The following is a 26,402-nucleotide window of genomic DNA, read 5'->3' as shown; positions in this document are numbered from 1 at the left end:
CATGACAATCACTCCTAAAGATTAAAGGGCTAAAGGCTTTTAAAACAATCCAACTTCAAAAATAGTTCTGAATGTAAAACATCAAATTGTCTTATCTGGGATAAAGAATTTTTAATTTGGTGGGGGCTAAAATAATTCACTTTCTCTTTATTCTCCACCCTATCACCATCATCATTATATATGTTAACTTTCTTATCTCTTTAAATGCTCTATTCATCCCGAGTAAGTACCCAGAGAGGTGTCCCTTCTTCCCTGTATCTGTATCTAGCTGAGGTCAGGAAGGGTCAACTGTTTTGTATAACCTGCATGTGCAGGAATGAGGAGAGAAGACATGTTAGCTGAGAACTCTAGGCAGGTCCTGCCCACTGAATGGCATCTCCTGAAGGACCTTTAATGGACCTACACTGTCTATTCCAACCTCCTAACCAAGAACCTCATTCTCAAAGAGCTCAATGTTCAAATGAAATTATCAAGGGTAGAGAAGGGGCTAGATAGGAATTCAGGTATCTTTGTATTTTTAAAGTTATCCCTGTGTGATAACTATGGCCAGTTATCCCTGGCCCATCTCATCCAAATTTATGCACTTTAAAATTGCTTTAACTGACAAGGCAAAAGTGGGAAGACTCAGGGATCCAAAATAACCTATGCCTTTTTGCTTCTTTCTTTTCTTGTATTACTGTCTGAAAGAACTCCACTTGAAATACGGAAAGGATTCCAATTTTCAAAAAGCAATTCCCTCTCTCTCTCTCTTTTTTTTTTTTCCTTTCTGGGCAGCATTCATACAGTAGCAGTGGTAAAATAAACAATGATGTGTTGGATTTTGTTTCTCTTTATCTATATGACATTTGTGTCATCACCGTAGCTCTAATCCATATTCAGGTCTTCATGTTTGGTGTGCAGTAATATGTAAATTATCTCACCAGCTGCATGGAGCAGTGTTTGTTTATTCTATTTCTTTTGGCACTGCACAGAACTGAATTTCTGCCAAAATGGGGCTGCTTCAGGGAACACTAATGCTCCAGGAGGAAGTTTTGAAAGGAAACGCACATCATAAGTCTTCACTCTGTGAAGCAGCAAAATCAAAACAAACTTTCTGTTTACTAAAATACCAGTATTATGAATGTAAAATAATGTGTTTGTTAAAATATAACGAGCACACTGCCCATCTCCAGGATGTATCATGTACGTGGGCTTTGGAAATGAGGACACAATGCTGAGAAAGCTGGTACATTTTTATTCTTAGAAAGAAAGTAGGTGAAATGAAACAGAGTCAACATCTAGAAGTTTAAGGAAGAAAAAAATATTTTAACATGCATATTAATCTCTGGAAACACATGGCATTTACATGCATTTAAATGTGGACAGCTGTGGCGTTTAAGTGTTAAAAAATTTCATTAATGATGCATAGAGCTATCTACTTCTGTTGGCAGGCCTTTCAGTCTTCAATCTGACACTTCCTTTTTTATCCAGCAAGCTAATTTCCCCTCTTTTGTGAGGAGTAACTGTTTTCACACTACTGCTTACCCAGCAAGCCTCCTTATTGTTTCATGGTTAATTATCTTCTCCAGCTTCACCTTCCCCAGCAAAGGAAGCAGGAGTGTTCCTCCCCAGCACTAATGAAAGCTGGGTTTTATGGGTACACTGTGTAAATAAATGCAAGGTCTGATCAGGCAACATAATAAATGAGTTCCTAAAGTTTATGGAGTCACAGCTCATCAAATACTTTACTAAATAATGAAGGAAAATGATTAATTTGGTGGGGGGGGAGGTCTTTAATATTTGAAGAAAAAAAAATAAAGCCTTTATCAGCTTAATATGGAAACTATCTGAAGGTAAACATAAGGGATCTCTATCCGAGGTTCCTTGTGCTCCCTAAGAGCAGCAAAGACATTTATTTACCAGAGAATGTCTTACAGAGAGGCCTTTAAAAAATATTGTTGGTTGGTAAGAGGTAGAGGTCATCTAGTAGTCTATTTCCCTGATTACTTTCTATTTATTAAGAAGAAGAAGAAAAAAAAAACAAACCTTACATAGTGCAAAGTATGTTACACTGCACTGAATGCAAGCAAAGCAGAGATTATCAGTCACAAATGCTACCGTTGTGAAGTGTCTAGAGTAGTAAATTCAGGTTTGGCCCAGGTAATTAGCTTCCCTGGCTGCTCAGTGCCTTGCCTCTCTGCCCTATAAATTCAGCATATTCTCTTAGTTGCCAACTTAAGGACCCATATCCAAAGAGTTTAGAGTTCATCATTATTTTGAGCTATTTTTTACATTACAAAGGGTTTTAAGGGATTAAAGTAACCATGAACTTCTAATGTCGTTTTTTTTTTTTCTTAATTTACAAAATGAACTTACATTTTGATATCATTTTTCTTTAGGTTGAGATTTACATTTCTTTGATTTAGAAATCTGTGATTTGGGTTACAGTTTGAATTAAGGTCCTGACATTTAAAACTAACACGAGTCTCCATGAGAGCCCAGGATCAGAGTTTCTATTCCAGTCGAGATGAAGTTTTAATTTAATGGCATTTTAGAATACTTAGTATTTTCCCATGAGATCTCAAAAAGAAAATTCCCCAGGATTCTACATTTTCAACATGTCTAAGGATTCTAGGATAGGAAAAATCTTGTGGAAACCTACTTCAAAAACATTTATTACCTCCTAGCAAAATTCATCCTGAAATTTCAGGCAACCTTCTGAGCATCAGTTGTAGCTTGTAAACTCTCTAGTCATTTTTGTGATGGGAGCAGTGACAGCTCAAGGGAGGTATCCTAGCAATTCTGAGACTCTTTAGTTCCCCTCTGAGTCTAAAAGCAGTTATCTTTATGAGAGGCTATTAAAACAGTGATATAAATCAAATGAAATAAAATAAAGGGTTAAACCATCTCAAGAAAATGAATCATAGCTGACCTGCCTATTAATCAGATAAACTTGGATAAACTTGGGCCAATCAGATGATAAATGTGAGAAAAGCATAGTGATTGGCATGAGAAAGATCAACAACAACAAAAAAACCAATCCAGTGCATGCCATTTAGGGTCACTCATAATTTCCTAATCCAAGTTAGTCAACACTTTATTCTTTTTGTTTTGTCTGAATGATGAGTTGTAATCATAAGACTTAAAATTTAAAAACAACCGCAAAAACCACACCTTGTTTATCTGAGAGGAGTTAACAATTAAAAGCTATAATGATACAATGTTGGTTCTTGATGTATGTAATCCTTGAGAATGAATAGATAGGGCTGGGGATGTGGCTCAAGCGGTAGTGCGCTTGCCTGGCATGCGTGCGGCCCGGGTTCGATCCTCAGCACCACATACAAACAACGATGTTGTGTCCGCCGAAAAACTGAAAAATATTTTTAAAAATTCTCTACCTCTCTCTCTCTAAAAAAAAAAAAAAGAGCATAAAGAGAATGAATAGATAGAAAATTCTCTCAGTGAATAGAGTAAACCTTCCCCTGTCATATCCTGAGAATATATTCTAAGACCCCCAGCACATCCCTAGTATCTTTTCCATCTTTACTAAGCAATTTATCACTCAACGAAGTTTGAGGTTTGAAAGCAAAAGTAGCACAAACTTCTTTTTACTTCTTTACAATTTCACAGAAGATTCATTATTACTGTAAATCTCAGCAACATCACCATCTATTTTTTTTTCTTTCCATATTATATTGAAAACTTTCAGCTTTTCACTTTAAGTATTTTTTGGCTTTCCTTTGGTAAATTCAAATTGTCATCATCACTACTCTTTTGCTGTGGGCTGTTCTTCAGTAAAATAAGGATTACTTGAACACAGCACTTCCATACCATAGCAGTAGATCTGATAATGGGGATGTCTACTAAGTAATTAGGAGAGTAAGCATATGCAAAATAGATATACTAGACAAACAGATGAATCATGTCCAAGGCAGAATGGGGCAAAGCAAAGCAAGATTTCATTGCTACTCAGGAAGGTATGCAATTCAAGTCCTATGAATTGTCTTTCTGGAATTTTCCATTTAATACTTTCAGACCACAGTTGACCTTGAGTAACTGAAACCACAGAAAGCAAAACTGCAGTTTAAGGGGAACTCCAGTGGGTACTTTGTAAAGGGCATGGATCCTGGACATGGGTGAGCTCTGTTGTTTGATGTGTGCTTTTCAAGCAGACCTTGGCATGTTGACAATACTCTTGTTGTACCTGAGGCTACCTGAGGATTATAACATGAATTTTATCTTCTTACAAAACAGATTGAAAGTTGAGACCTTAATTCTCTCTCAAAGAAAAGCCCATGTGTTAGAAAAGTTCACTTGTTTATATGATTCCTCATCTCCTCTTTACTACCAATATTTTTTAGGTTTTAAAAACTGAAGATATGGGGGCAGGGGTTGTGGCTCAGTGGTAGAGCACTTGCCTAGCACATGTGAGGCGCTGGGTTAGACTCTTGGCACCACATAAAAAGTAAATAAAGTAAAGGCATTATGTCCATCTACAACTAAAAATATTTTTTAAAACAACAACAACAACAACAACAAAAAAAAAAAACCTGTAGGTGTTGCCAGGCACGGTGTTACATACCTATAATCCCAATTACCCATAAAGAACTGAGGCAGGAGGATTCAAGGCCAGCCTGGGGCAACTTAACGAGACCATGTCTCAAAATACAATTTTAAAAGTATTTTAAAATGTATTTTAAAAAGTATTTTTAAATGTATCTCAGTAGTAGTGCTTGCCTAGCATTTGCAAGGCCCTGGGTTCAGTTCCTTATATTGAGGGAAATGTACGTTTTTATTAATGTAAAATCACTGTCATAAAGGAGCAAGAAGAGTATACATCTCCCTAAGGCAGAGGTATAAAAACTACATCCAGTGGCACAAAACTCAAATGTTATCTCAATTCCTGACAGTTAGAAAGCAAACACCAAAAAGCTAGAACAAATCTAGAAAACTGAAGCTAGATGTTACCATTAGAGGGGAAAATCATTTATGCAACTGGCATGTAAGTCTGTCATTGTCACCCAGATAGATTTACCATGTGGTGGAGAGAAGAAAATACCATTTTATTGCAGTTGGGCTTTTTACAACCTCATTGAGGTTTATTTTTTCTTTTGAACTTTTTTTTTTTATTATTTGTTTCAGTTCTACATAGTACTGTAGAGGTCAGAAAGAGAAGTTCCTTTTGTGTAAAAACTTCTTCCTAAATTTTAATAAAAAATTATTTTTATATAACTAAAAATTTAGGAACTTCTTGAAATTCAGGAGGAAAATTCCACAGAATAGTGACTGAGAAAAGGAAACAACAGTTTTCCTAGTTAGACTATTCTGAAGATAATAAAAATTTTAGTTGTTTACATATAAAACAATAGTCAAGATAAAATAATTATTTGCCAGTGGAAGTAAATTGTTTTTCTAGTAAAGCATTCAGAGTTGGAAAAAAACTTTTTCCTACAGCATGTGTTTAAGGAATATGAATAATGTGAACTGGGTACATGTTGCATGTCTGTACCTGTAGTCCCAGCTGCTTGGGAGATTAAGGCAAAGGGATCCCTTGAGCCTAGTGTGGGCAAAAGAGGACCATAATGAGACCCTAACTCAAAGAAAAAAGAAAAAGGAAAAAAAAAAAATATATATATATATATATATACACACACACACACACACACATACAGACAGACACACATATAGAGGCAGGCCCTGGTGGGGAGAGGAAGAGAGAAAATGATTTATACAACAATTAGCTTAAGAAAAAATTTGGTCATCTGCTGTCACCTAGCTTTAATACCACCAACACCAAAGTTTCTAAGAATTATTTAGAGACTATGAAGTATCTAAATGTCATTAACTTATTGACACTCATTATTTTTTATATGTTTATTTTATTATTTATATGTGGTGCTGAGGATCAAACCCAGGGCCTCACACATGGTAAGCGAGTGCTCTACAGCTGAGCCACAACCCCAGTCCACTTATTATATTACTCAATAGATTGCTTCTTTAAAAACAAAACAAAACAAAACAAAAAACCAAAAATGCTGTTTCCCTACACACAATATTTCTGAGAGCAAATGTGTAGGTTTTCTCCATACTGAGCAACTCTCTACTTCCTGCATACCAGCCCGATGTCCTACCATTTAACCCAGTTCTCAAATTATCTAGGTGGAGTCAGTGTCAGATCCCTCAAGGTAAAGAGCTCAGTCCTACAAGACTTCCCCCACCTCAGATGCCAATCTTACCATTCTCTGCTTCTGGCAGGACTTTTAATCCCTACCATACCTCCTTGGGCTCAATAATTTGCTAAAATGGCTCACAAAGCTTAGGGCAAGGCTTTATTTACATTTACAAATTATTATGAAAAGATACAACACAGGAATCATCAGATGGAGAAGGTGCTCAGGGTGAGGGGATTAAAGCTTTGCCTCCTCAGGTGTACCACCCTTCCAACACCTCTAGGAGTTCAGCAACCTGAAAGCTCATCAAATTTCATTCTTCAAGAATTTTTTGAAGGTTTTCATATCCAGCCCAATCCTTCTCTCTAGAGACCCTGTAAGTGGAGTTGAAAGTTCCAGCCCTCTAATCACTTGGTCTTTCTGGTGGCCAGCCCCAGCCTGTGAGGCTACCTAGGGGCCCTACCTAAATTACCTCATTAGCATAAACTCCAGTGTAATCAAAAGTGGCTCTTTGTGAATAACAAAAGACATTCCTATCAGTAAATTCCAAGGGTTTTAAGAGCTTTGTGTAGGAAACTTGGGTAAAGACCAAAGTCCAAATATATTTCTTATTATACCATAGCTTCTTAATCAAAATAGTGCATCACTAGAGCAGACCCTTCAATGAGACTGAAGTTATAGGAAAGGAAGAAAAAGTGTTTATATTTTGTGTATTCTGCTTTCTTCTGTGAAATTCCTTCCTATAGCCTGAGGAACATTATAGCTTATAGAACATTAAAGCTCTCAGCAACCTGATTTTCACAAACAAAATCAAATCAAGAGTATTAAACAGCATTTTTGTGGGGGGTTGATTGTTAAATATAGTTTGAATGGGCTACTGTGCCTGGTTTGAAGGAAAAGGTATTAGAATAATTGACAGAATGTATTGAAGAGTTTCCAATACATTCTGTGATCTTCATGGTTTCTATATTTCCATTCTCCTTCCAAGACTGGTGCTAGAGGACAAGAAAGGTGGTAAACAACCTTGGTAGGCACATGCTGCCAGTCTTAATTGCAATTTTGCCATGGGTCCTGGACTCCTTCGGGCTGCTCTTTAATACTTCTATACTCATTTCCTCGTGTGCCAACATCTAGGACCAGCCATCTCTAAGGTTACAAATGATTTTTTTTTTATTCAGTAGTTCTTTAATTCCCACAAAATTAATAACTTTAAGTAATTCAGTGGGTTTGGTACATTCACAACATTGTACCCACTGACAGAGCTGAGGGGGACCTCAGCTCAGAACAAGTGGGATCCTTGGCATAAGGGATGGAAAAGGATTTCAGCATGAGCTAGTCAGACACACAGATTTATTGAGGAAAGCAGACACACATTCAAGGGAGAATGCAGGCTTTCTCAAGGGAGAGATGTCTTCTGGGATGAAGTAAAAAATATACATCTAAGGGAGAATGCAGACCATCCCGAGATAGAGAGACAACAACCCCTTAGTCTGGAGTGTTAATGATTATAGAAGGACAATAGCCAGGGGCTGGACTAGAGGAGTCAGCAACAAAGTTACTCCAGTTTCTCCAGCACTTACACAGCCTATGTGTTACTTTTTGCTGGCAAGGGCGTGGGTCAAGGAAGCAGGTCTTTTTGCTCAGCAATGCTTGTTTTGCATGCCAACAGTTCGTGGGTGCTTCTCTTTTAAGACTCAGTCTGTCTTTTTCTGTTTCTCCAAACTCCTATCTCACTACCACCTGGAAAATATTGTCAGTATCCCAAAAGGAAACCACATACCTATTAGGCAGTCACTTCCCATTCCTCCTGACAGCCCCTAGCAACCACCTATCTTCATTCTGTCCCTGTGGATTTATCTTTTCTGGTTATTTTCTGAAATTAACTATTTCAGAATATTTACCAGATCTGGTTATAAATGGAATCAGGCAATACAGTTAACCCTTCATATCCATCCATAGGATCCACTTCTATAGAGTCAACCAACCATCCATAAGAAATATTTGAAAGAGCCAGCACAGTGGCATAAACCTGTAATCCCAGAGGTTTAGAGCCTGAGGTATGAGGATCTTGAGTTCAAAGCCAGCCTCAGCAACTTAGCAAAGCCCTAGGAACTCAGGGAGACCCTGTCTCTAAATAAAATAAAAATGTATTTTATTTTTTCTAAATAAAATACAAAAAAGGGCTAAAAATGTGGCTCAGTGGTTGAGTGCCCCTGGGTTCAATCCCCAGTACCAAAAACAAAACAAAAATTGAAAAAAATTGCATCTGTACAGAACATGGGCAGATTTTTTCCTTGTAATTATTTCCTAAATAACACAATGTAACAATGATATGTATTAGGTATTACTTAAAGTATTATAATTTTTAAAAAGTTTTCTGGAGTATATGATCAGTTATATAAAAATATTGTACCATTTTATGTAAGAAACCACTGATTTTGGTATCTTGAGGGTGTGGATATCCTGGAACAAATATTCCATGGACACTGAGGGATGACTGTGTATGATGTTGTGTCTTTCACTGAGCAGGTTTTCAAGGCTCTTAGAATTTATAACTGAGCTCTTTAAATTTTATAACTGAGTGATAGCACCAGCTTAAAAGTCAGATATCCCTCAGCACAGCACAGTTTAACTTCAGGAGCTTTCCTCAGCTCCCTTCAACAATTCTTGAGACCCTGAGCAAGTCTTCCTTCAGTTCACTTAGTAAAAAAATTTTGACAACCTGCTTTATCTCAGGCACTGTTGTAGGTACTAGGATTATAAGGGAGAGAAGACAAAAGCCCTGCCCCTGTGAAGTTTATTTATGGAAAGAAAACCCCTGCTTTCCATCATTGAACTCCCTTTGTCCCTAGTCCCTACTGAGAAGAAAGGCAATTTTTACCATTAGAACAACATCTAATGGATTTTTCATTTTCAACTATTTCAGAATTATCTATGTAGTCAAGACTAGGAAATATGTCCATGTCAGTACTCATTTTAGTAAGATTTGTGAGATGACTTTGGATTTTACTTGTCTGTTTTGAGTTTCTGATCAGCTTTGTTATTGAAAAAGAGCATTCACTAGAACAGTTTTTGATCATTAGTGTGAGATAGACTTTCAAAGCATTTTCTTTTTTTTTTTTTATTTATTTTTTTTATTTATTTTTTTTTTAAAGAGAGAGAGAGAGAATTTTTTTAATATTTATTTTTCAGTTTTCGGCGGACACAACATCTTTGTTTGTATGTGGTGCTGAGGATCGAACCCGGGCCGCACGCATGCCAGGCGAGCGCGCTACGGCTTGAGCCACATCCCCAGCCCTCAAAGCATTTTCTGAGCTGAGACAAGTTACTTTAACATTATTGTCAATCTGATAGATAGTGAGCAGTATTTGATTGCTCTAATGTGTCAGTTGTGATAGAATTTCACAGACAATAGACCTGCCTTTAAAAAAAAAAAAAAGATTATTTTCAGGAAATAGAAAGTCCTTGAGCTATGGGCCTTACTGAGAGTTGGGCTGGTGCCTTTCTGGCTTGGTTATTCCTGTAGGATAAACCAATTAGGGCATGCAAGACAAAAGCAGACCCCACTCCCAAGTATAGCACAGTGTGTGTAAGGGGCCTAATTGATATTTATTTTATTGAATCCCATGCATGTGGTTGTACCAAAGAGATTAGTCAACCAAACCACATGTCTTGATACAAAAACTGTTATGATTTTTAACCATTCAACCATGCTATCTTCCTCTCAGTTCAACACAGGAAATATAGGATATTTCAACACAGGATAGCTATGAGTCATTATGCCCCTACTGTGTGCCAGGCCCACCCTATGGGATTTTATATTTCCTTATTTAAAGCTCTTAATAGTCTATAAAATAGACACACTGTGCTGAAATTAGGTTTATATCAGTTCACTAACTTGTCCACAGTTAACATGGGGTAAGGGGACTCAGAATTCAAACCCAGATTTGTTTTAGTTTCTACATCCAACCCCAAAGTGGCTGATAAACAGTGAACATTTTGCTTTTTTTCCCCTTCAGTATTTTTCTTGCTAACTCTGAGTCCATTCTCTGCTCAATAAGAGACAGAATATGACACATTCAGGATTCTTTTAAAGCTGTCTTTCTCTTTCTGAGGACTAGCTGTTTATGATTGTTGTTTGTGATTTTGTTTGGTAAAATCCAATTTAGGAAACTAATTATGCATCCAATGTCAGACACTTTAGGTATAGGTTTGGGGTAGGGGCTAAAAAGAATATTGCAGAATTAAAAAAAAAAAAAAGCAGAGTAAATATATGAATTTGGGAATTTTTCTCATTTAGATTGATTTCCCCAATCTGATCTTTATATGATTTTCTCCATTGTGCACTCAAATCTCCATGTATTCTGCTTTTCACCATAGAGTAAGCAAGTATATCTTTATTAGTTATAGTTAATTTTGCTTTTTTTTTTCATATTCCTTTTTTCTATAGATAAATACCCCCTACCAGATTTTGATGTAGTACTGCTCATTAAACTCCTGTGTTATGGCTTAGATAAGAGGTGTCCTCCAAAAGTTTGTGCATAAGACAATGCAAGAAAGTTTAGAGGTAAAATGATTGGATTATGGCAGCTTTAACCTAATCAGTATGTTGATCCATTGATGTGAACTAATGGGATGGTGGTTAATTCACATCAACAGTGGGGACGACTGGAGGCCTTGGGTCCCTGGGGTGTGCCTTTGGGGGTTATGATTTGTCCCTGGTGAGTGGAGTTCTTTGCTTTCTGATGATTATGTCCTCAGCTACTTCCCTCTGCCACGCCCTTTGATCATGACTTCTGCCTCATTTTAGCCTAGAGCAAGGAGTCAGCCATCTATGGACTGGGACCTCTGACACTGTGAGACCCAGATAAACTTTCCTTCATCTTTGTTGTTTTTGTCAGGTCTTTTGGTCATAGAAGTGAAAAAGCTGAACAAAATATCCCGAATCTGGAATAAATGGGACTATGCAAATCACAAGACCTCCTAAAGATTTTGCCTACTCCCAGTACCAGAAGTTTTACTAAAATATTCAGTTCAGCCTAATCTTCTTGAGATTTTTTTTAGGAAAAATCTTTCAAGAGGCACTACTTTTTAAAGGAAATCCAAGACATCCAGAGGTTGCTGTATCAGATCTGTTGGTTGTTGTTTTCTAGAATGTCAGGTTTCTTCATTCCCACTCTGTAGGTTATGTGTTTCTTATTTCTTATAAACACCAACCATAAACCTAAAATTTTAAGAAATTCTTGAAAACGCAATCCTTGAATATATAACTCAATTAAAGCCATAAAGCTATAGAGGATGCCAATTCAGATGTATATCACTTACTTCAATTAGAATCTTGGTTCTTTCATCATCATCATCATTGTTATCATTTCTCTAGCCACTTTTAGTTCCTTTCTGGATATACATTGTATTTCTATAAATAACCTGCTTTCAAGAATAAAAATAATAAATAGCACCAATTAATTTTATTTATTTCTTGAATATATCTGCAGAATTGTGTGTGTGTGTGTGATTATTTATATAATACCCTGGTTTTAAACAAAATTCTGTATCCAAAGCAAGTTTATAAAGGACAGATCCTTGCATGAATTAATTTAGAGTTTATAATTTATTATTCATGATATTATTAATATTAATGATTATTATTACCAATAATTCCTCTATTATTTTTCTCAATAGAAAAATAGAAAAAATAGAAAAACTCTAAAAATAGAGTTCTATACTATCATTTCAAAGTTACCATAAGTAGTATATGTATTGCTCAATTTGAGTTGCACAATTAATTCCAGTGGAACTTCATTTACTAATCACCTTCTTTTGACTTCATTCAGATATTCAGATTTTTATCCAATTCCATTTGGACTCATCACTTTATCACAGACAGTATCATTAGTACCTTTTTTAAAAAGTACCAAGCAAGAGCTAGGCATGGGGACTCATGCCCCTTCTACCAGACTCATACCTCTTTACCAGGTTCTTGGGAAGCTGAGGCAGGAGGATTGCAAGTTTGAAGCCAGCCTCAGCAACTTAGCAAGACGGTGTCTAAAACTAAAAATAAAATAAGATGGGCGGGGACTGTAGCTCAGTGATAAGTGCCTCTGGGATAAATCCCTAGTACTGCAAAAAAAAGAAAAAAAAAGTTCTAAGCATTTTGTCTAGGGAAACAACAATGAAGCAGATGTTTACTTAGTTTGAGCATTATTGTCTGTATTGGGCTATCATCAAAGACAGCATTTGACCAAATAATTTCCCATCATCCCATCAGTTATATCTCTGTATATGCATTTGTTTTTCTAAAGGCAACTTTCTTAGCTATATAAATATCCCAGTGTCCTTCCTCTTGGAAATTTTTCCCACTTTCTTACCCCAGGGCTATGTTTTATGGTTTAAATTAAATCCTGAGGAAATGGAGATTTTACTAAAAATGCTGACAGAATTTAATACAAAACAAGAAGGGAGTGAAAGAGAGCAGAGTAAGTAGCACTTCTTTAATATGGAAAAAATTCAAAGTCTAATATGACTCATTTCCTAATGGATCCTGTCACATATTCCCTGGAATTGACTTACCAAAAAATGTTAGAAATCACAAGAAATTAAGAGGTTTATAGGACAAGAGAGTTAAGGGGAAAAAATTACATTATATGCAAGTTTTCCACTCCAGCTATTTTATTGAGCAAAAGATTTGTTCCTTCAGATGCTGCTATAAGTTTTGTACTTTCTTAGGCTTGAATTTCTAAAGCCATAAAGGCAGCATTTGAACGTGACTGTGTCATGGAACACCAGTCTGAGTTGCAGGCAACACTTAGGTTCTACTCCCAACACATCCCTGTATATCTACATGAGCCCTAAGATTTGGGACCCTCATGAAAATCTTTGCTGCTAAACTTTAAAGTCAACTGAGAGTTACAAAGAGAGCTCCTTTGAAAGACTAGTTCAATTATTTATTAGCTCTATCTTAGTGTCAGCTAAGGTATTTGAAATTAATATACTATTTGATTAGACTGATTGATTGTTCCTACAACTGAAGATTTTAACATTCATTAGCCATGCAAACTGGTCATTAGTACTTCCCTTTATCATCAAGCAAAGAATAAACAGGAATTCTAATAAAAATTCATCACAGTGAATGTACTCCACATGTAAGTGACTATGATGACTGCCAGTATACTAGATTAACTGCTGTAACACTGGCAGCAGGAAACATTTCTGTTCGAAAGTTTCAAAATATCCCTTAATTAATGTTTACTTTGTAACTGGACTCCTTTAAACTTAAGCGTGCTATACAGACAATCTCCTACATATCCAGTATAATAAAGTGCTAATAGGTATTTATACTTAATGTGTTTGTGTGGTATCCTCCAACAGTTTCAGGAAGGGTTAAGGGCTTAGGAAAATTCTGCTAATGTGCTGCAGGTGAAGCTTTCTTCCCACTAACTGAGGAATAAAAGCATCATGGCCTATTTTTTAATCAGACAGTTAAAATAATTCTGACCGGTAATGCAAAAATGCTGGTCTGTTACAGGCATGACACCTCTCTCTATAAATGCATGAATTCTTTGTGGTTTTAATAGCAAATTGGAAGGAATGGTAAGAAGCAGAGAATGAGGAGGCAGGGAGAACCCTTTATGACTTGACTCAAGGTCAGTCTAGAGCAATTCTGCATTCTCCATTTATTAAGAATTTTAGCTACCTAATGTTGACTGACTCCACAATCGTTAGCTCACATAACACTCATTTAAAAGATAGATGATCTATGTCCATTTTACAGGTAATGAGATATGCTCATAAAGGTTAAGTAACTTGCCCAAAATCACACTGGTGGTAAGCAGCAAAATTAGCCCTTCAACTAGTCTGCTAGTTCTAGAGCCAAGCTCATTTGCCTAGCTACCCAGCATGAGCAGAGACTAAAGTGCTAAGTTCATTTTGTGTTTTGTTCTGTGGGTGAGCCTATCAGGGCCTGTAGTACACATCTATCACCCTTTTTGGCATATCCAGAAAGCTAGATAGCAAGTAAAGATGGTGAAGGAATCTGATCAAGATCCAGGAGCCTGTCCAGCTACTGTATCCCAGAATGCATCAAGTTCTACCTAAGAAGGGGCAAAACCAAGAAGTTCAAGGGAAGATCAAAATTTATCCCAAATGGGGAGACAGAGAGCAGTGTAAGGAGATCTGGGCTTCTGCATCCTTGGGAGTCAAGAAAGTCTTCAGAGGGTTATTATTCTGGGGCTGAAAATGGGCAGGAAGGGGAAAGTCTTGCCTATAAGAAATAGAGGTCAAGACTGACCATAGTGAGATCAGAACAAGGACAGAAGTGGAGTCTCCACCATAAAGACAAGACTGAAGAAAGAGGGACTGAGAAAACTGTGATCAAGGAACTTCCCTAGAACACTTAGGGTTCATGGGAAGGTGTGAGGAAACCAGTTATTGTTGTTCACCTTGGGTCTGATTGGGAGCAGTGCCAAGTTCTAAAGAGGCATATAGCCCTGAAAGGGAAGGAAGGGAAAAGGATGGACAGTCAAAAGCCTCAGGTCAATAAATGGACCTCTATGGTGGCTATAACTAGCTCTGTAGGCAAAAACCACTTCAAGTGGAGAACCCAGAAATAGAGGTAAAGGGAATTTGCCATGTGTGACTGCAGATGTCCCACTATGGGCTTGGAAACTAAAATAATATGAGGGTGAATGTACCTGAACAGATATCATAGACTATGCTCTTTTTACTTTCATCTACCTGACAGTTTAATCTTCACTTAATCCAAGATTTAAAAAATAGAAGAATCAATAGGAAATGATTAATTCCATAAATTACAATTTGACTCTAATAATCTTAACATTTTAATCTATGTTATTGCCTTCAGTGACAAATTACTATTGATAGAAAAAGCTATTTCAGTAATTTGAGGATGTTATTCCAAAGAGAAGCAGAGGTGATAGTTTTGCTATCTTTCAAATCCATGCTTCAGGCAGTTTTTTTGATTCTTCCAAGAGATTTCAAATGGGTAAAATCTTCCTATTTATATTCCCTAATTCTTCTTTTTTCTCCCTCTCTTCCTACACAGGAGACTTTGAATGTGATTGATCCTGGCTTGATGGACCTAAACGGAATGAGTGAGGATGCTTTGGAATGGGATGAAACAGATATAAGCAACAAGTTAATTAGTTTAAATGAAGAATCAAATGACCTTGATCAAGAACCCCAATCTGTTATGCCTTCATCAAAGCTTGAAGAGACAAGTAGTGAGGACCCTGGTTATGAGGAGGAGGCAGGAGACCATGGGGGATCTCAGTATGCCTCAAATATCACTGCACCCCCCAGCCCACACATTTACCAAGTGTATAGCCTCCATAATGTTGAACTCTATGATGACAGCCACATACCATTTCTAAAAAACAATCCAAAGTTTACTGGCATGACACAGCCTAGTATTTTAACTAAGAGTCTCAGTAAAGACTCTTCATTTTCATCTACCAAATCTTTGCCAGATCTTTTAGGTAGTTCCAACTTGATGAAGCCCTGCCCATGCCATAGTGGAGACATGAGCCAGAATTCTGGCAGTGAGAGTGGAATCGTCAGTGAAGGAGACACTGAAGTGACTACCAACTCTGAAATGTACTTGCTCAATGTGGGAGATAGGTCCCCAAGTAACCCTGAAACCGAACATCTGGACACACAAGTGGGAGAGGCAGTTAACATGTTAAAGCAAAAATTTAAAGATGAGGAGGAATGCAGTAAGCTCCCAAATAGCTCTCACTCATCCGTTTCACCAGTGAGTTGTGTAAATGGAAAAGTTGGAGACTTAAACAGTGTTACCAAACATACCCCTGATTGTTTGGGAGAAGAATTACAAGAAAAACATGATGTGTTTACATTTTATGATTACTCGTACCTCCAAGGCTCAAAACTCAAATTACCAATGATAATGAAACAGTCACAAAGTGAAAAGGCACATGTGGAAGATCCCCTTCTTCGTGGTTTTTATTTTGATAAAAAATCCTGCAAATCTAAACATCAAGCTTCAGAGTTGCAACCAGATGCACCTCCCCATGAAAGGATTTTGGCAAGTGCACCCCATGAAATGGATCGCAATTCATATAAAAGTGGCGATATAGAGAAGACATTTACTGGCATTCAGAATGCCAAACAGTTCTCCCTTTTATCTCGTAGTTCATCTATTGAGTCCCTTTCTCCAGGGGGTGATTTATTTGGATTGGGCATCTTTAAAAATGGTAGTGACAGCCTCCAGAGAAGCACTTCTTTAGAAAGTTGGTTGACATCCTATAAAAGCAATGAAGATCTTTTTAGCTGTCACAGCTCTGGGGACCTAAGTGTGAGCAGTGGCTCAGTTGGTGAACTAAGTAAAAGGACATTAGATCTCCTGAATCGTTTGGAGAATATTCAGAGTCCCTCAGAGCAAAAGATAAAACGAAGCGTTTCTGATATCACTCTCCAGAGCAATTCCCAAAAGATGTCCTTTGCTGGCCAGATGTCATTAGACATAGCATCTTCTATCAATGAAGACTCAGCGGCATCTCTTACAGAACTTAGTAGCAGTGATGAAGTCTCTCTTTGCTCAGAGGATATTGTGTTACACAAGAACAAGATCCCGGAATCAAATGCATCCTTCAGGAAGCGCCTGAATCATTCTGTGGCTGATGAAAGTGACGTGAATGTCAGCATGATCGTTAATGTTTCTTGTACCTCTGCTTGCACTGACGATGAAGATGACAGTGATCTCCTCTCCAGCTCTACACTCACCTTGACTGAAGAAGAACTGTGCATCAAAGATGAAGATGATGACTCTAGTATTGCCACAGATGATGAAATTTATGAAGAATGCAACCTGATGTCAGGGCTGGATTATATAAAGAATGAATTGCAGACCTGGATTAGGCCAAAATTTTCCTTGACAAAAGATAAGAAACGGTGCAATCTCAGTGATGATATAAAGGGCAGTAAAGATGTAAGCAGTGGTGAAACGACCAATCCCTCTGATACCCTAAACATTGAGGCCCTTCTAAATGGCTCCATAAAATGTCTTCCTGAAAATAATGGAAATGCTAAGAATTCATCTCATACACAAGAGTTAGGGACAAAGGGTGAAAATAAGAAAAATATTTTCAAAGTTAGTAAAGATCCGTATGTGGCTGACATGGAAAATGGCAATATTGAAAGTACTCCAGAAAGGCAAAAGGATGAAGTGAATGGGATTTCAAAGGAACCAGAAAATCTTGGTTCAGATGGGAAAAAGTCTTCAGAAAGTGAGCACTGTAAGTGTAAAGCATTTGTGGATGGTTCAGAGGATTCAGATATTGGTAGAAAGGAATTTGTTCCCCCAAACGGCAGACACCCTCCAAAGAAATGTCCAAATCGCCACCATTTTGAAAATCAAGCTGCTGATTGCATTCCCCTTGAGAAGTCTTGCCCAGAACTGGCTTCAGAAACCAGAGTTAACGACAGACAAGACTGTGATGTACTGGAATCTTCATCTAATGATGCACCAAGTGAGGCTGGAAAATCTGCTAGCTGTTGCCTAGCACTTGAACAAAATGAAACAGAGGAAAATGCCTCTATCAGCGACAACACTTCCTGTTGCCACTGTGAGCCAGATGTTTTCCATCAAAAAGATGCTGAAGATTGTTCAGTACATGACTTTGTTAAGGAAATCATTGACATGGCTTCAACTGCCCTAAAAAGTAAATCTCAACCTGAAAACGAGGAGGCTGCTCCCACTTCATTAACTCAAATCAAGGAGAAGGTGTTAGAACATTCTCACCGGCCCATCCAGCTGAGAAAAGGGGACTTTTATTCCTACTTGTCTCTTTCATCTCATGACAGTGATTGTGGGGAGGTCACCAATTACATAGAAGAGAAGAGCAACACTCCATTGCCACTAGATGCTATCGACTCTGGCTTAGATGACAAAGAGGACATCGAATGCTTCTTTGAGGCCTGTGTTGAGGATGACCCTGAAGGAGAGGAGTCCTATTTCTCTAGTCCTTCTCCGAATGAATCTGCAGTTCCCAGTGAAGCTGTGGTGCCAATACAAACAACAGCAAGCTGTTCTGAGTTCAGTAATGTTTCTCCCTCCGTGGCTGATGCAGACACAGTGGCTTTTTCAAGTCTTCCCCTGCAGAAAGGAGCCAACTCTGGAAAGGAAGTATGTGATTTTCCCCAAACATCCACTGGCTATGCAGAAAGCTCAGCGATTAGTCCTTCAAGGCTAGGCAGTGAAAAGGAGAGTTCAGGAAAGCCAGGTGAGTCCGGAATGCCAGAACGTGATGCTGCTTCAGCCAAATCTAAAGTTCAAGACCTGTCCTTGAAGGTGAATCAGCCCAAAGACAAGACTGCATTGCATCCCAGCCCCAAGGCTCTAATCTGCAGAGAAAATCTTCTAAACTTTCATGAAGAACGACATACAAATATGCATAGATAGAATGTAGTGCCCTCCCCGAGCATGAAAATCATCTCATAGAAAGGTATGTATCAGTCCTCATTCCATTTATATGTTTAAAATATTAGTGGGCAACAACAAATCATAATAGAAGAAAAGGCTAGTCAGAATGACCAATCATGGCAGATATCTGAATGAGGCAGTTAGGGAGAAGGAATAATTCCAACAATGAAAGTAACTGAAGAAAAAGGGGGAGAATAGTGAAAATTTGACATTTTTAGTGACATTACCTTTATTCCATCTTTCTGGCAAGAAAAATACAAAATTTGAAGAAGTAGCTGAACAGTTTAGGACCTCAAAAAAAGTTATCCAAATTGCAGTTATACCCCATCATCAAAATGTACCACTCCTGACTTGGACTCCCTGTTCATAGCTGCTGCTTCCCTCCAGTGCCTGAACTTAGGCAGTGAGCAGGCTAAGGGCTGAAGCTCCTACCTAGGGCCTCCCTCTTATGCTTCCCTCTAATGGAGCTATCATCACATTTACTTCCCCCAGTGGAAGGCTGTGCTATCACAGCTTCTAATCATGGCCGTGTCTGCGAATTCAAACAGGAGGGGACGTTGATGTTAAAGAAGAGGTTCTTATTTATCCACACACAGATTGAGAATAGGCACAGAAAGCAAATGCAGAGAGAATACGTGACAAGTTAATGGCGTCTTGATAAAAACAGAATTTTTGAATTTTGCCTGAAGGTGACAGGCTGATTTCCATCAAATTTTTTAAGAAAGTCATTCCACTTTTCATATTTAATAAGACAGCTACTGATTGATAATTCTGAGATGATGATGTATCTCTAAAAGTGACACAAAGATTCTGTTATTTCCCATTTCGAAGCCCCAATGATGAATATGCTTTCTCAATCAAGTTTAAAGAAGAAAATTTTCAAATGTGAGAGTCATATTTCACCAAAGTATGAGGTGCCTAATGCCATCTCCACCCCCTACTCCAGAAGCCTAATGCTGTAACCTAAACTCGTGCTATAGGAAATGAATTACAGAAGCAATCTACCCTAATTTGTTAACTTATTCAAATAACAGTTATTATACTTAACTATGCTAAAGATTATCTTTTTTGTGGCAGATTGTTTATTTTTTGATGAGCCTAATTACTGATTTTCTAAAAGTAATTTACATTTATTACAAATACATCTTTTAAAATGTGACAGATAAATGTTGTTCCCATAATGTATTATGAAAAAAGTTACTATTTAAAAACACATTATTTAATTTGAAAGATGAATGGCAAACATCATTATTTTTTTTTCCTGCAACACCTGTGCCCTAAGCTCATTAAAATGTGTGATTCTGTGTAGAGCTGCTAGAAATGGGGAGAGAGGGGGGAATCTATACCATATATATACCCTAAAAATAAACTCAATATGCAAAACTGAAGAAAAGCATCCTACTTACTAATATAGCTCAACTAATTTTCTGTATTTCAGACTCTATTTACAATTGGCTGCAAGCGAGAACAAAAATAGGGGAGAGAAATGTATTTTCTGCAAGTCGTGTCCACCCTATAATCACATTCTCTATCCGTATGCAGTAAAACTGACCATTAAGGGAGAGTAACTGCAATTCTATAAGCTGCTTCAAAACAAGTTCTATTAAAACCGATTGTACTGTGGGTTCTGCCAACCTTGCAGAAGGGTTGGTAGAGCCTGGCTGATTTTGTTTGCTAAATGGGGATAAAGGCTTGAAAGCAACACCACTCTGAGCATGACATCATGTGACTGTGACCCTTGAGTCACCAGTCATGCTGAGATCCGGAGCAGGAGAAACTCTGGCACTGGAGAAGCCTCTGGGACACTCTCTCCCTTTTCAATCCTCTGGGAGTTTCTTCTCTGCCTTACATAGACATAGAATTGAAATGAAATGTAAATGATGAGCTGCCCCATCTTTAGGCTTGAGGGAAGTGAATGTGCTTATGGATCTGTATAGTCCTCACATTTAAGAAGCAGGAACAGATATCTGCCAGTCTGCCTGCATGCCAGTCAGCAATATTTTGTTGAGCCCCCACAATGGCCCTATCTTGGACACAAGCAGAAGCAGCCAAATTTTACTTCTGCAGAACTTACATCGCCCCCAAGTGACTTGTTATCAGCTTAGAGCAATTTGAATAGCTCAGTTTACTGGTCCTATTCAGGTGGTGCTGTTTTTAGTTCATGTGGACAAAACATCTGGAGGCCCGAATTTTTCCCATCATTAGCATTAGGTACTTGGATGTCAATATTCATATGTTGTTAAAGTGCTGTCAACCAGGACACATTATTTAATCTGAAAATATTGACCAGCTTTCAGAATTTAATGTGAGGAATACATAATGAAGATATTTGAGAAATATGAGGTTTCATGACTATAGGAGTTTATTGATTGTTATTGTTTTTTCTGTAAGATTCAAAAAAGCAAGAGAAAAAAACTCTGCTTTTTAAAGCCATTTGAAAATCATCACTTTGGGTACTCTTTCTTTCTAGACTCTAAAATTAACTAAATTCAATTTGCTGGGTTTTTCTCCCCAGGTATAAATTTTGATTTAAAGTAAAAAAATAAACTCTGATGAAATGATCAGAAATAAATGATTATAATTCCATCCAGAAGAGATATAACTTAGAATACAGTCTGTAACAGAAACACATTTTTTTTTCAAAAATCTTTGAAAAGGTTTTTATTTACTGTGTTCTAATTAAAAACCTACTGAAACTGTTTGAGAAGCTTTAACGTGATCTAACAGTGTGCATTTGCACTGATTTCCAGGCACACTGCTGTGCTTTTCACTATTTTCATTTATGTGTCATGTTTCTATAAAAATAGAGAGGTCAGTTACAGCAAATCACATCAAAGGCAAGGTAACTGGATAGATCCAGCTCTTTCTGCCTAATTTGGAGGAAAGCACATAATGTATGTCTAGAGTGCCTCCTAGGACCTGCCTAAGAGATGTACTTTGCACTAATCTTTTTGCTGTATTCTGACAGTTTTTTCTTCATAATCCTCATCATAAGCCTCTGATCTTTGATGAATGGTTTAACCCTAAACTTCAGGCTGGATAAATCCTGTGGTATAAAAATTTAACTCATCACATGCAGCCAGTATGTACTTTTTTTTCTTTTTGGTTTGTTCTGGTGGTTTAGGGATTTTGTATGTGTACATCTGTGTATGCCTGTGTGTTTTTGTGCACGCATGTGTTTTGAAGATGGGGCAGGGAGCTGTATTTACTTACAATACGTATATTCCTTTAGCACTTTTAGTTTCATTGTCTTTTCTACTTTATTGGTCTGTAAATGTGATAGTTGGTAGCTTATAGATTTTAGATTTTAGGAAATTATTTGTAGTTATGCATACTCAGCTTATATATACAGTTAAAAATGCTGTTGCTCAGTTTTTAAAAACTGAGAAAGCTGTAAGAGCAAACATTCCTAATGTACACAGCACAGATTCTCATTCTTTTAATTGGGTTGACGCTAAGTGTTTGATATTTCCCAAAGCTGGTCAAGCAGTTTAAGAAACTGTCTTTGGGGATTGTATATTACTTTTTCACTAGACAATATAGGTATAATCTTATCAGATTTACCTTTAAAATCGCTTTAATAAATCAAGGTTATGCTGGATATGATTTTCAATTACCCAGAACTTCTGAATAACTAGCCCTGCAATGGAAAATAACAAAGATTTTATTTGACATAGCCTTTCTCTCTCTCTCTCTCTCTCTCTCTCTCTCACACACACACACACACACACACACACACACCACACACACACATCAGATTTGTGCCTTAGCCAGTTTGGTCTGACTGTTTCCAAGTAGGCCAACTTGAAAGAATTGATTATCCAGAAAGAATTTAAATGCCAGCTTTTAGTAAGACCAGATTTGCCTCACCTAAGGATTCCCTACTCAGTAGCCAATTTCAGATGAGTCATGTCCTCAGCGTTTGAACAATGTACTGTGCTTTCTTGAGTTACTGATTATTTTACTGCACCAAATCGTGTCCCATCTGTTCCTGTCTGTTTGTCTTCCCCTGTTCCTGTTAACTTTTTATCTGTCCCCAACTTCCTGTGGTTTCAGCCAAACCACTTTTTTGTTAAAAGTTTTTCTGGCTCTCATAAAAGTTGCAAGATTGTAGAAAATAGAAGGCAAGAACAAGACAGAGAATGAGCATGTTAGTTTTAGAGGGGCAGTAAACAACCTAATATCAGACTTTAGAACTTAGTTTAAACTCAGACAAGCAAAAGCCTGCTTTATTTTAGAGCTGGGTCCAAGGACCTAAAGTAGACCTAAAGTAACTGCATACTGTTACTAACTAAACCTGGAATTTCGATGTTCCTCACATTTGACCTGTTGCTTTTAGCCAATCTGTTCCAATCTGTTGGAACAAATTTGCATCAGCCATCAGATGTACAAAAATAATTGAATCGGTTTCATTTCTACAATGCTGTTAGTATCTTAAATGCGTTATAGTTGAGTTAGAAATCCTAATTTTAGCCTTTTATAGGCAAAAGGCTAAAACATTTAGGATTATCACAATGTTATAAATATTTCACCTCTATATAATATTGACATTGTTCAATATCACACATAAAGTCACTGAAGGAAGGGTTAAACCCGAGAGCCCATGCTCTCAGTCTCCAAATCATTGGTAATACTTTGCTGAATCACTTAGTAACTTTGCCTCACATTTTCATATAGATTTGAAGCAATCATGAGTATTTAAAACTGAGTTCACCTGCAAAAGAGTAGATGATCCAGAGAAAAGGTCAAACTTGAGTTTTCTCTTCTTTGAAATCATGTCATTTTTCAAAAACAAATGCATTTCTCACATCTATATCAAAGTGTTTTTTTTATAAGTAATGTGAACCTTGGGCTATTAAAATCATTATTTTATTTCAGAGCATTATCGGGTAGTCCCCAAATGGCAACCTTCAGTGATTCCTCAAAGGGCTTTGTTTTGCAAATGAAAAACATTTCTGAAACCTTCTCTTGTCACTTTCTTCTTTCTTGTAGATAGTCTGGCTGCAACTCAGGGCTGGCCTCATCCTCCTGCCTTGGGCTGATCTCTGGTTCCATCATGTTGTCACTGCCTTTTGTCACATTGACTTTCCCAAGATGAATATTTCTTCTGAATGCAGTTTGTCCACATGAGCCTTGTGATCTGGATGTGTGCACTGGTTCTCTTTAGGTGATCGTCTTTGAAGTTCAGCAAAGCTGCTTGTTCTCCCATGGATTCCTGTCCCAAGCTACCTCTACCAACCCTCTCTCTCCAGTGAGACTTTTCTGTTTGCCTCCTTCCCTCTCTATCCACTCTTTGAAGTTCTGCAGTTCACCAAATTGATGGTCCATTAAATTCACCGTCTGGAATGACATCCCTGCCAGTACTTGACCAATTTCATGTTTCAATCTGGATTTTTTTTTTAATGATATGATGCCTATGTTTATTGAAAGAGGTTTACCCAAAACATCAACATTTGATTTGATTGTAGCATAGAGAAGAAACATTGGTCAAAATTAAGTAATTTTCAAAATTAAGTAATTTTTAAAAGCACCATTCTATTTATTTCATTTTAATAATAATCTATGCAGCACTTCAAGACACATCTATAACAGTGTTGTATATTACAAACTGGTGATACTCTACTATTCAATTATGTACAACATTTTTGTTTTTTATGCTTCTTGAGGTGGTAATGAGAAAAAAAAAGTTTTTTAAAAAAGTGTGCCTTGCTGTATTTCTTATACCATTTATTAAAAAGCTGCTTTCATGGTAAAATTATGTTAGTTTGAAAGGAGGAAATAGCAAGGTTAAGATGTGTGAATAATTTCTGTATATATGTATAACCAAGTACAAACATTGATGTATAATGACAGTATAAAATGCTTTCATGTTTGTGATGTCTAGTGATGTGGAAAATATAAGCCTTAAATCCATTAGATTGCATGGTAATTAAAATTGGCATAATAAAAATAGTTTATTGGGGGAAAAGGAAAATTAGTGATCTCTTCTACCTGTGTTCTTTACCAAATTGTTTCATCTGGTTCTGAAAAATATAACATGTAGCAGCTTCCAAAATATCCAGATTGCATAGAAGGCATAAAATTACTTGAATTATAGACTAGACATGAAACCTACACAATTTTCGAAATCTTTCTGGCCACTATAAAGATCTTGAAACAAAAAATGATGAAAGGCCAGTTCCCCTAAACCAATAAAAATGTATACTAATTTTATTTCCACATATCATTAATGGTTTAATGTTGGATTTCAGGATATCTTGTATGTCTAATTTATTTTAAATAATTCTTTCAAGTGGATTTGATAGAAAGATGGCAGAAAAGTATAGAAAATTTGACTATTATTTTTATTTAAACTATAGATTTCAGGTATATTTATTTTGTGTAAAAGAAATCAGCAGAGAAGTATTCCATTTGGTCTTTACTAATGCTTGTTAAATGCAGTTTTTAATTTATTTAATAATTCCTACTAAAGTGCCTGACACACAGTAGGTATTCAATAAAATTTTCTTAAATTGGAATATCAAATTAGGAAACATGGATGACATATCACTTCATTTTGAGAGAACTACATTAAAACATGTACACAGCTAGAAAAAGATATAATGCAATATAAAATCACACAATATATAATCAATTTATATCATATTTCAGAAAGGGAAAAATGTTATGGGTTCATGTAGTCACAGAAATGACAATCATTCATTTAACACATAATTCATTAATACCTTTTATCTGCAAGGCACTATTCTAGATTCAGGGAATGCAACTATGAACAAACAGACTAGGCCCTGCCCTGAGGAAGCTTACCTAGGGTAGAGACAAAGTGAACATCCAGACAACATTCAGTAGTTGTCCTGGAGGTGAGGAAGAGAGCAAATAGTGAAAGAGGCACAAGTGAAGACGTAGCAATGAGGGACACAGAGGAAGAAACAGGATAAAGAGAGAGCAGAAAGACAAGAAAATAGTGGAGTTTTATTGCAAGGATAATATAAGAAAAGGCCTATTGGGAGGATTTAATGAAGGGTCTTCTAAAAAGCTAAATCGGAGCTTTTGTGTGAAGTATGCTAGGAGGTAAGGAAACCTTGTAGATTCTTTGGATTTCACCTGATTTTATTTATAATCAGAACTTTATTAGCACTGCACCAAGAACACTACTTATTTGTAATTCTCCCACTTCAATAAATATTTGTATTTTATGTCCACTTTTAATCTTTTCCATACATAATTCTGAGTGAATCATTGTGGGCTTTTGAATAGGTAGTCATTTGTTCCAAAGGGGTGTTAGGCAGACATCTAGTTGCTATATTCAAAAGGATTACAGAGGAAAGAGATTAGAGATAATTGTCTAGTTAGGAGGCAGCTATAGTAAATAAGCTAGATTTGAGACATGATAGAGTACACAGGGATAGTGGCCGGGGATGTATAGAAAGAACAAATCCTAGAGTCTTTGAAATACCTCTGTTGGAATATGGTATTATTTTACATTCTGAGAAAACCTAAATTTTTCCTGGATAGTAACTAATGTCAAGTCTGCATCTATTGATAAAACCTTCAAAGAATGAATTGACCATGGTGTTCTATTTACATGCTCATAAAAGACCTTGAGTTGTTCAAAGTATTTACTAATCATCTGTTTAGTATTAACACCAAATTTTTAGATTGACTTTTAGGCGTATTGAACAATGCCTTTTCTGGTTGGAAGAGATGGAAGAGCCTCAATTTTACATCCTGCATAGATGCTGTCTCCCCAGTTACCCTTAAAAACAGCCACACAAATTCTGCCTGTATATCTTCCA

The 26,402-nt window shown here is 37.0% G+C and overlaps 1 protein-coding gene across 1 annotated transcript in view; it reads left to right on the top strand.

Moving 5' to 3' along the window:
- The window catches only part of Akap6 (A-kinase anchoring protein 6), a 516,193-nt gene extending 491,895 nt beyond the window's left edge, over positions 1-24,298 (top strand). Inside the window, exons 13-14 of the mRNA XM_048798442.1 lie at positions 15,211-18,628; positions 23,599-24,298. Of these exons, the coding sequence (XP_048654399.1) occupies positions 15,211-18,585 (3,375 nt within the window). The 3' untranslated portion in view covers positions 18,586-18,628; positions 23,599-24,298. The remainder of the gene's footprint in view (positions 1-15,210; positions 18,629-23,598) is intronic.
- Positions 24,299-26,402: the final 2,104 nt, after the last annotated feature.

The sequence above is a fragment of the Marmota marmota genome, unplaced genomic scaffold (assembly GCF_001458135.2).
Source record: "Marmota marmota marmota unplaced genomic scaffold, marMar, whole genome shotgun sequence".
In the NCBI taxonomy this organism is placed as follows: domain Eukaryota; kingdom Metazoa; phylum Chordata; class Mammalia; order Rodentia; family Sciuridae; genus Marmota; species Marmota marmota.
Note: the sequence above shows the minus strand (reverse complement) of the source record. Positions and strands in the feature narration are given on the sequence as shown.